This window comes from Perognathus longimembris, chromosome 17, assembly GCF_023159225.1.
Source record: "Perognathus longimembris pacificus isolate PPM17 chromosome 17, ASM2315922v1, whole genome shotgun sequence".
NCBI lineage: Eukaryota > Metazoa > Chordata > Mammalia > Rodentia > Heteromyidae > Perognathus > Perognathus longimembris.
In genome coordinates this window covers 16,696,391-16,707,086 of record NC_063177.1, presented here as the reverse complement: position 1 = coordinate 16,707,086, position 10,696 = coordinate 16,696,391, and the positions used below count along the sequence as shown (strand labels likewise).

The 10,696-nt window shown below is 51.4% G+C and overlaps 1 protein-coding gene across 4 annotated transcripts; it reads left to right on the top strand.

The window, feature by feature from the left end:
- The first annotated feature begins 1,250 nt into the window (after positions 1-1,250).
- Serpinf2 (serpin family F member 2) lies at positions 1,251-9,511 on the top strand. Of its 4 annotated transcripts, none has more exons than XM_048365235.1 (10): positions 1,251-1,404; positions 2,446-2,604; positions 2,779-2,817; positions 2,945-3,013; positions 3,266-3,467; positions 4,358-4,501; positions 4,651-4,854; positions 5,285-5,427; positions 6,990-7,194; positions 8,351-9,511. In XM_048365235.1, exons 2-10 carry the CDS (start codon positions 2,542-2,544, stop codon positions 8,761-8,763), a joined length of 1,482 nt encoding a protein of 493 aa, XP_048221192.1. In that variant the 5' UTR covers positions 1,251-1,404; positions 2,446-2,541; the 3' UTR covers positions 8,764-9,511. The 4 variants fall into 4 exon arrangements, with proteins under 4 accessions (XP_048221192.1, XP_048221191.1, XP_048221194.1 ...); XM_048365234.1 differs by having other exon boundaries at positions 2,776-2,817; XM_048365237.1 differs by having other exon boundaries at positions 1,341-1,404; positions 2,538-2,604.
- Positions 9,512-10,696: the final 1,185 nt, after the last annotated feature.

The following is a 10,696-nucleotide window of genomic DNA, read 5'->3' as shown; positions in this document are numbered from 1 at the left end:
GGAAAGGCAAAATCCCTCTGCATCTCTCTCTACACCTTGCCCTTGGGTCCAGGCCAGATGCAGGACTCTTGGCTTGGAAGAGCTGGGGGTGGGTTTTATGTATAGGCTCCTGCAGTTTCCCCTTCCCAGTCCTTGGTCAGCTATTAAGGGGAGGAAAGGACATTGAAAGTGACTGAACTTAGCTTTGTGTCCTTGGGCAGGTTACACAGCATCTCTGACCCTGATTAACCAAAGAAAGTCTTCACTTTGTGAGGTTATTAGAAGGCATAATATAGTGCTAGGTATTGGTGTTTCATGCCTGTAATCGTAACTATGCAGGAGACTGAGATCTAAGGCTTGCAGTTTGGAGCCCGCGGGGGAAAGACAGACTGTAAGGGGGCTGGGAATATGGCCTAGTGGTAAAGTGCTTGCCTTGTATACATGAAGCCCTGGGTTCGATTCCTCAGCATCACATATATAGAAAAAAGCCGAAAGTGGCGCTGTGGCTCAAGAGGTAGAGTGCTAGCTAGCCTTGAGCAAAAAGAAGCCAGGGATAGTGGTCAGGCCCCGAGTCCATGCCCCAGGACTGGCAACAAAAACAAAACAAATAAACAACAAAAAAAAAAGACTGTAAGACAAGCAGCAAAAAGCCAGAAGTGAAGGAATGGCTCAAGTGATAGAATACTAGCCTTGAAGCCGGGTGCCAGTGGCTCACTCCTGTAATCCCAGCTACTCAGGAGGCTGAGATCTGAGGATCATAGTTCAACCCAGCCTGTGCAGGAAGGTCCCCATAAGACTGATCTCTAATAAGCCATTCAAAAACCAGAAGTGGTATTGTGGCTCAAGTGGATAGAATGCTAGCCTTGAGCACAAAGAAGCTCAGGAACAGCTACCAGGCCCTTGAGTTCAAGCTCCATAACTAGCAATAATAGCAAAAAGGAATACTAGCCTTGAGTGAGAGTGCAGACCCTGCATCCAAGCCCTAGTACTGGCACCAAAAAAAAAAAAAAAAAAAAAGCGGGGGGGGGAGGCATAATGTTAAACCAACCCTTGTGTCTGGATCTGCCCTCAAGGCTGGCCAGACATAGCCTTCTCAGCTGTGTGCTCCTGAAGTTATATGCTTCTCTGGGCTCAGGTGGAACCTAAATCCAGGAGGTTTGAATGGCTATCTCAAGATTAGATGCTCTGGTGGGAAAGGGGCTTCTGCCCCCCCCCCCCATATCAATGTTTAACCGGATATGCAGGTCAATATTTACCAGTGGAGAAAGCAAGCTGAACAGGGGTTGGCTGAGAGCAAAGGTCCTAGTGGGAGGGGAGGGCCAGGCTGGATTGGCTGGAGCTGGGCAGAGAGCGTGGGGAGCGAGTAAGTGGGGCCAGAGGAACATCGAGTGCCTTGCGCCTTGCCACAGCAAGGAGTCTGTAGAGGTAAGATGGAAGGGTGGCCCAGCCTGCTCCTGGGACAGCAAAAGGGGTGGGGAGTTGCTCACTACTCACTGAGTTGTCTGGGGTAAATTTATTTAGGCCTGCAGTTTCTCAGCCTCCTGGAGTGATGATGAGCTAATGTGGGAGCTCCAAGGGGAGTCCCCCTCCCCCAACCAGACACTTGACAAACTGGGAGCTTTTTTTTTTTTTTTTTTTTTTGCCAGAAAGATTCAAATGCCTAAGTTAGAGTTGTGAGTGATAAGGGCGAGTGGGAGTGGTGGTGGTGGATAAAAGGGTCCTTCAGAAGAATTGGCCTTGAGACAGGGTAGGGTTGGCAGGGTAGGTGTGTGTCTGTGTGTGTATGTGGTGGGTGAGGCTTTCTTTGAGGCCAAGGCCAAGGCCAAGGCTAGGACAGAACTTGCCCATCCCCACTCACAAGCCTGGCTTCCTTGAAGTGGCATGGGGCAGAGTGAGCCAGCCTGTGATTCCCCTAAGTCCAAAGGTGCCTGGACCAGAAGCATTCATTGGGCCCTGCATCTAGGTCAACAAAGCAGCTCTCTGGCCATGCCATCACCCCAGCAGTGACCTTAGGGCCTCACAGCCCTGCCCACTTGATGGGCAAGAGCTGACCAGCTTGAGAAAGACTGGCCAGATGGACAGCAGCTTGGATGGGGGCTCTGGAGTGGCTGCTTTTCCTAGCCTGGTGCTAGGCTGATGACTACCATCCATAGGTGGCCCTGGGTGTTGAGCATTCTGCTCAGCATGTAGACTGCCTTAGTTTGGACCTCAAAATCCATGGAAGGAGGTAGGAACTCTGCCACCATTTTACAAGATAAGGCAAAGCAGGAGTTAAGGGAGATGCCCAAGGGAGATGCAAGAGGCAGAGCTGAGATCAAACCAGTCTGGAAGAATGAGGGACCTCACAACTCAGCCCATGACATATGAAAAACCAGAACTACAAAGCGGGGAGAGACAGGGGAAACCCCACTCCTCAGGCTGAGAACCATTGCTAATGTGTTCTGAATGTGTTACCTGGTTCTGCAGATTGCCCAGTCAGTGAACGTGGTAGGGGTTGGATTCCACTACCCAGTGTGGGAGTGGGAACTGAGAACTGAGCCTTCCTGTCCTGGACACAGGAACATGGTGCTGCTCCGAGGGCTCCTGGTGCTCAGCTTGTCCTGCCTGCAAGGCCCCTGTGTGGTGGTGAGGCTGGGCTCAGGGGGGCGGGGTCAGTCAAGTTGAAGAAGACACTGGTAGATGGGAGTAGGGGGTAGCGAATATTGGGAGAGGTCAAAGGGGCTGAGGTGAGGTGGGAGTCCAGGGAGAGTTTGGCTCTGCCGGGGGCTCCCCTTCTAATCATCACCCTTTTCTCAGCAGTTCTCTCCTGTGAGTGCCATGGAGCCCTTGGGCCAGCAGGTACTAGGGAGTGAGGGGCATGTGGGGGAAAGGAAGAAACCAGCGGGTCTCAGGGTCTCACCTGTGGTGTGGCACGTTGGGGGACCTATGGGAAGGCCACTCCCCATCTGCTTCCTCCTTTCTGCAGCCAATTATACAGCAGGCCCAGGAGAAGTTGCCATTGCCCTCACTTGCCTTCCTCAAGTCAAATAACCAGGTACAACCAGGTGGGGCTGGGGAAGAGTAGGTGGGGGGCAGAAGGAGGGGGCCAATCAGCAGAAGCCAGGGAATGGGGGTCATGGATATAGGGCTGAGGCTCTGGAGTTCAGAGGCCAGGACAGGATGGGAAGGATTCTCTCTCAGGTCTGGGCCAAGACCCTGCTGCCCTGGGACACAAGGGCTATAAAGAAGACATTTGACAAAGAACATGGAGCTGACCTTTTGGCCTCACTGACCCCTGATCTTATAGCAACCTGGTGGCCAGATTGCCCTGAAGAAGTCCTCAGCAGACTGCAAGCATGCCCCAACTCCAGAGGAGACACGCCGGCTGGCCCAGGCCATGATGGCTTTCACCGTTGACCTATTCTCCATGGTGGCCCAGACATCCAGCAGCCCCAACCTCGTCCTTTCACCCTTGAGTGTGGCCCTGGCACTGTCTCACCTGGCCCTCGGTACTATGGCAGAACTTGTCCAGAACTGAGGCCTGTGGGCACTCACTGCTCCAGATGTGGCTACTGATGGCTCCTCCATCAGCGTCTCATAGACATTAGGAAAAACACAAATTTCTCCACCGCTCACTTGTCTTTGAGGACAGATTCCCAGGAATTGGGCCTGATGTACTTATTCACAAGTCCTTCTAGGATTTTTTGTTTTGCCAGTCCTGGGGCTTGAACTCAGGGCCTGGGTACTATCCCTGAGCTTCTTTTGCTCAAGGCTAGCACTGTACTTGAGCCACAGGGCTTTTTCTATTTATGTGGTACAGGGGAATCGAACCCAGGGCTTCATGCATGCTAGGCAAGCACTCTACCACTAAGCCACAGTCCTCTTTTAGGAATATTTTTGTGTGTGTGCTGGTACTGGGCTCTGCACTCTTGCTTAGCTTTTTGCTCAAGGCTTGGACTCTACCATTTGAGCCATAATTCCACTTTGAGGCTTTTGCTGGTTAATTGGAGATAAAAGTCTCATGATCTTTGCTGCCTGGGCTGCCTTTGAGTCCTGACCCTTACATTTCAGCCTTCTGAGTAGCTGGAATTATTGGCATGAGCCACCAGTGCCTGGCTTCCCCTGGTGATTTTTGTGTAAGAGTTTGATAGCTACAATAGCTTCCACTGGGATATGTGGGTCTCCTATGAGACTTAAGGGAAACTGAGGACCAGAGAGGGAAGGAAATTTGAATGGGGTGAAGAAGCACAATCTGTCAGCAGTAGAGATGATAGTGGAACTCCGGAATCCTGTTGCTCAGTAGGGGTGGGAGAGATCGTGGGGATGGGTAGGCAAGAAGGCTGGAATGGGTGGGAGAGATCCCCTGGCTCGGGCTGCAGCCCAATCTGATACCCTCCAGGTGCTCAGAACCAAACGTTACAGAGCTTGCAACAAGTGCTACATGCAGAGTCCGAGCCCTGCCTTCCCCATCTACTGAGCCACCTCTGCCAGAACCTGAGCCCTGGCACATTCCGACTGGCTGCCAGAATGTACCTGCAGAAAGGTAAGTTGCTGATGGTGGGGACTGCTGAGGCAGTACCCTGTGATGGGCGGCGGGTGAGGGAGAAAGGCTTGGTTTCAAGTAACTCATTGGAACATTGATAGCTGTGGAGCCCAGAGCCCAGGGATCCATTCGGGACTCTTTGTGTGCAGGATTTCCCATCAAAGAGAATTTCCTGGAACAATCAAAACAACTGTTTGGTGCAAAGCCCATGAAACTGACAGAAAGGCAGGAAGAAGACCTGGCAAATATCAACCAATGGGTGAAGGAGGCCACAGAAGGGAAGATTGAGGATTTCCTCTCAGAGCTTCCAGAAAACACAGTGTTGCTTCTCCTCAATGCCATCCATTTTCAGGGTGCGCTCTTCTCAAGTCCCCCACCCTGACGGTGCTAGCACCCCCCTGCAGGCTGAGTGGGACTCTGTAGACTGCATTCTGAGGGGGTCTCCTCTTCAGGCTGGGTTATGAGGCAGGGGGTGGTGCACACATGATGGGAAGGGGCTCAGGAACTGCATGAGGTTGTTGAAAACAAAATGGCCTGGAAGAAAGATGGGGGCACAGGTGAACCCAAGGAAGGTTCCTGGGAGCATCACAGCAGGTAGGGAAAACACAGGCCTTGATTTCCAAGATGGTCCAAGGAGATGGCCTCAGGCCAGGGTGCCAGGCAGGTGGTACAGCACCCCTTCGGGGTTTGGCTTTACCTCTTCATGCTTTGAATAAGTTCTGGATGGAATGGGCAAGAGGCTGGTCTCTGTTTTCATGGCTTCTGTCCTCTATCTGGCTACAGGTTTCTGGAAGAGCAAATTTGATCCAAGCTTCACCCAGAGAGATTCCTTCCACCTGGATGAGAAGTTCACAGTGCCTGTAGACATGATGCAAGCACACTCATACCCTCTGCGCTGGTTCCTGCTAGAACAGCCGGAGACACAGGTCACCCTGGGTTGCCTAGCACTGCAGGTCGGGTGCTGGGGCATGGGGAGAAACGGGGGAAACCTTTGGAGAAGGCACAGGGATAAAGGAGTGGGTGCCCATCTTCCCTGCAGTCTCTATAGGTTCATTCACTCAAAGACAGTATATTGGGCATTTGCTATATGCCAGGTACTGTCCCAGGAACTGGATGTTAGGTGGAGCACAAGGGGGGCAGCGCCCTGCTCTTAGAAGGGAAGATACACTGTACCACAGTTATTCAGACAGGAGTGTTGCAAAGGGAAAACAAAAGGTGACCTGTTAAGGACTGGGTCAGGAAGAATTCTTTGAAGAGAGGGCACTGAGTTGAGACCAAGGTGACCTTCATTGATGGAGAGTTTGTTAAAAGGACCTGTAGCTGGTGAGACAGCACAGGAACCACCCTGGAAGCTATGCAGCCATTCAGGGTCTCAGCCCGGAAGATGTGACCTGAGCTCTCATACAGAGCTTCTTAGAAGGGAGGATCCCATTGGGTTGAATTTCTCAGCATTCTGCATGGAACATTCTAATTGGATGGAGTTCTGTGCCAGGCTGTCTCAGGTACGACCCCATGACTTCCCTTGCTTCATAACTAAATATAGTCCTGTTGGGCGGGGACACTGCTCCGTGGGCCAGTCAGCAGTGGCTGAGTTAGTAGTGTTGGTTCAGTTTGCAAGGCAAACATGACAGAACCCAGTCACATCTGCAGACAGAAGCCACTTGGATAGCCAGATTTCTCCCCAGCTCATCCTGAAAGGAAAGACTGTTCCACTTTCTCGCAGTTTCCTTTCTTGCTACTACTGTCTTCTTGTCCTTCCCACTATTCCTTCTTCCTTTGTCTCCATTTCTCTATTCTCCTCAGACATTCTGCAGGTAGGCCCAAGTAGCTGACTTTGCTTCAGGAGCCCCTTCAAATGAGATCTTATGATAAGTATAGTCCTTCATGCCTGTAATCCGAGCACTTGGGAGGTTAAGGCAGGAGAGTATGCAATTCAAGACCAGCCAGAGCCACAAAGAGTGTTCAAGACCAGCTGGGGGTGGAGGTACCTAGCAAGACCCCAACAACTCAATTTCAAATCTTAGGTATATGCAAGCTGGCAGAGTCGCTAGGTGAAGGTGAGAGGGGATGGAGTGGGTACTGTACCTTGTAGTAGCTCCTCCACTGAATTCCAGGGAAATCTGCCAAGCAGCAACCCCACCCATTATACACAAGGAGAACTGAGAGGCACTCAGGGGGCTCCGTAGCCTGTTTGCACAGCTAGCTGGGAGCAGATGAGAGCGATAGCCGCCACTTACTGAGCATGGCTTTTGAGTGCAGATACTGCTGGATGCTTTAAAAAGCTTTATCTCATTCAAACACCAACCTGCATCAGGGCAGGAGATGTTATACAGCTTCACAGGTGAAGTGAAGGCTCAGGGAGGCCAAGCACATTGATCATGGTGAACTTGACCCCTACTCTGAGAAATATAGAAGTACATGCTGGCCCAGATCCAGCTAGGTTTGGGTGCTTTCTGGTTTTCATGTTCGCTCTTTCCTTTATCTGTAGGTGGCTCATTTCCCCTTTAAGAACAACATGAGTTTTGTGGTCATGGTGCCCACTCATTTTGAGTGGAATGTGTCCCAGGTACTGGCCAACCTGAGCTGGGACACCCTGAATCAGCCCTCACTTCGCGAGAAGCCCACCAAAGTGCGGCTGCCAAAGCTGCACCTGAAACACCAGCTAGACCTGGTGGCTACCCTAGGCCAGCTGGGTAAGGAGGTCGGGTGGGTCAGTGTTGGGTGGGGCTGGGCAAGGTGGGTGAGGAGAGGCCTCCAGCTAACAGCAGGTCTGAGTCAGAGATATCCCTTTGTTCTGAATAAGAAGGTTTGCTATGATCCCTTGTTCTTGGGTGAGCTACATCACATAAGGCTGTCAACTGACTCTGCAGCCCAAGACTTGAGTATTGCAAAGAATACTAGGTTGAGAGCCTAGGATGGCATATGAGCTGTATTGGCTCTCCTAGAAGGAGGAGGAGGAGAAAATGGGGTGTCATGTTGTTAAAGAGATACATTTACCATGGTAGTGCATGTCTATAATCCCAGATGTACAAGGACAAATGTAGCCGGGCACCAGTGGCTCATGCCTATAATCCTAGCTACTCAGGAGGCTGAGATCTGAGGAACATGGTTCAAAGCTAGCCTGGCTGAAAAGTCTATGTGAGACTCTTATCTCCAATTATCCACCAGAAAACTGGAAGTGGCGCTGTGGCTCAAAGTGGTAGAGGGCTAGCCTTGAGCGAAAGAGCTCAGAGACAGTGCCCAGGCCCTGAGTTCAAGCCCCAAGACCGACAAAAAAAAAAAAAAGAAAAAAAGAAAAGAGGCAAAGGTATGAGGATTGCAGTCTGAAGCCTAGGCTATTGCCTAAGACCTTAACTGGAAAATAGCTAAAGCAAAAAAGGACATGCTTCATCGGCAGCACACTTGTCTAGCAAGTGAAAAGCCCTGAGTTTAAAACCCAGTATGGGGAAAAAAAAGATACATTTACTTGTCAGGCATTTGCAAAGCAATTTCTATATTCCAGGTGCTATATAGGCATTAGCAGCCAACCATATGCAAAGTGCTCATTTAATGGAATAGACAAGTGAGAAACTAGGCATTTATAATCTAACATAAGTGATAAGACAGAAGGTGTCTCTCCAGCTCACTTAAGAGAATATTGAACAGGTAATGGATCCAAGTCTGACTTGAGACTTTTGGGCTGGGGTCCGAGAAGGCTTCCTACAGGAAGCGATGTTTAAGCAGAGACTTGAAGGTTAAGTAGATGTGGGGTTAAGGTGTTCCCTGGCTAGCGTACCGGCCAGGTCCTGGGAGGTTTGGTGGGTGGGGTGGCAAGGGCAGCACTAAGCACCTATCTGCTGCTCTGGGCAGGCCTGCACGAGCTGTTCCAGGCCCCGGACCTGCGTGGGATCTCTGATGAAAGGCTGGTGGTGTCCAGTGTACAGCACCAGTCCACCCTGGAGCTCAGCGAGGCTGGCGTGGAGGCAGCCGCAGCCACCAGCACTGCCATGTCCCGAATGTCCCTCTCTTCCTTCAGTGTGAACCGCCCCTTCCTCTTCTTCATCCTAGAGGATACCACAGGCCTGCCCCTCTTTGTGGGCAGTGTGAGGAACCCCAACCCTAGTGCACAGCCCCAGCTCCAAGAGCAGCAAGATTCCCCTGATGACAGAAACCTAATCCAGAACCAGAAAGGCCTCTTCCATGAAGACAAGTTCTTTGGCCCTGATTTGAAACTTGCGCCGCCATCAGAGGAGGATTACCCCCAGTTTAGCCACCCCAAGTGAGGGTCACCAATACCAGCATCCTAAATCCCCTACTTGGACCAGCATCTCAACTCATGTGACACTTTCCAACCAGCTTTGTGGGAGCAGGGCAGGGCCCGGGGGCAGTCTGTGAGAAAAGAGGAGCTATTCTCTTCCAGCTCTTTCTGGGAGATCTAGGGATTCAGGGGCTGGGAGGAGGACAGGTATGGGAACCATGGGCCAGATTCCTTCTCATTTCTCCCTGAGGGGATCAGAGGGTGTTCTATTTGGGGTGGTAGGGCAGCTATGGATCCCACTCCAGCAGGAGGTAGGCAAGATTAGTACCCAAGTCAGCAGATAGGACTCCTCTACATTCATAGGCACAAGAGTAACAGGCTGCCTTTGAACATGTCCCAGAACACCCTGGATAAAGAGGGGGGAGACAGGCCTTGGAGGTGAGTTGGAAGGCAGTGTTGTCATCAGATCACATACCAAGGACCAACCTCTGCCCTTCATAGGGCCCCATGTTCTTTCATAGTCTGACACGGATGCTACTTGCTTAGGGCCTCCAGCCTGAGGCCCACCCCTGATGCCCGCCCCCAGAGGATCCCAGTTTCCCAGGTCCTTGGAGATGTCAACACTGCCAGGATCTCCTGCCTTCCTCTCTGTGTTCCTCTTCTGCCAGTAGCTCAGGGACTGAGGCAGGGAAGGGGCACTGTTAGCTCCTTTCAGCTCTTTTGTAAAGTTTTTGTAGTGATTTTTATGCCACCCGAATAAAGAATGAATGGGCCCCATTGGTTTGATGTCACTGTTCCAGGCATGGGCGGGGGAAGCAGAGAGGTGGCCACAGAACAGACAGAACCGAGCCCTTGCTGTGCCACGTTTGGTCTCTGGCCTCATGCCATCCCTCTCTAGGGCCACCTCCACGCCAGCCTGGCTCTGCTGTCTGCCTGTCCTTTTCTAGGTGCCTCAGGCAGCCAGCAACAAGGGAAGCTCAGAATAGCTCCAGTCTCCCAGTTCTGGGGAAGAACTGGCAATTAGAGAGCCTGGAGTTTCTAATTACACACAGACACCCCCCCTACCCCCCCGGCCAGGAGCTGGCGCCCGTCAGCCGGGGGGCAGGCTGGCAGCTGGAAGCTTTCAGTGCTTGGGGAATCTGAGGGATGCTTTGGGAGGTATCTTAGCATGGAGCTGACAATTTCCTCTTTAAGAGCCGGGGAAATGGGGTTAGAGTGGGTGTCTCAGTGGTGGGAAGTGTCATGGCCGGCTGGGGTGGCCCTTGTCTCTGAGTGCAGTGTTTATGTGGACCCTCCTGGAAGAAAGTGAAGCAGGGGACAGAGCTGGAAGGGAGGGCTCTAGGAGAAGGTGACATCAGAACAGGGGATTGAAAGAGGTGAGGGAGAGCTACCCAGCAGGGCGCTAATTAGTGCAAAGGTTCCAAGCTAGGAGCTTGTGCACAAGTTCAAGATGAGATGGAAGGGAGGAATCATAGAGGAGGAAGGAGTCAGTTGCTTGGAACAGATCATGGAAGGCTCTAGGGCCATGGTGAAGATTGTGGGAGGAATAGAAGTTACTAGGGGCTAGGAATACAGCCTAATAGTAGAATGCTTGCCTCATATAGATGAAGGCCTGGGTTTGATTCCTCAGTACCACATATATAGAAAAAGCCAGAAGTGGCAAGAAGCCAGGGATAGTGCTCGGGCCCTGAGTTCCAAGCCCCAGGACTGGCAAAAAAAAAAAAAAAAAAAAAAAAAAAAAAAGTTAATAGAACTTTCATTCTTAGTACCCCCCCACCAAAAAAAAAAGTCACTGGAAGGTCAACTCAGCCAATCTTGTTCATTTTGCTTTCTTATCTCCCTCTTCCTCTCAGACCCCTGTCTGGTTGCCAGTTCTTCAGGTTGCTGCCATACCCTCATGGTCTCTCCTGGCTATTGGATTGGCTTCCTAAATTGCATCTTCTGCCTCATGGGTCCTC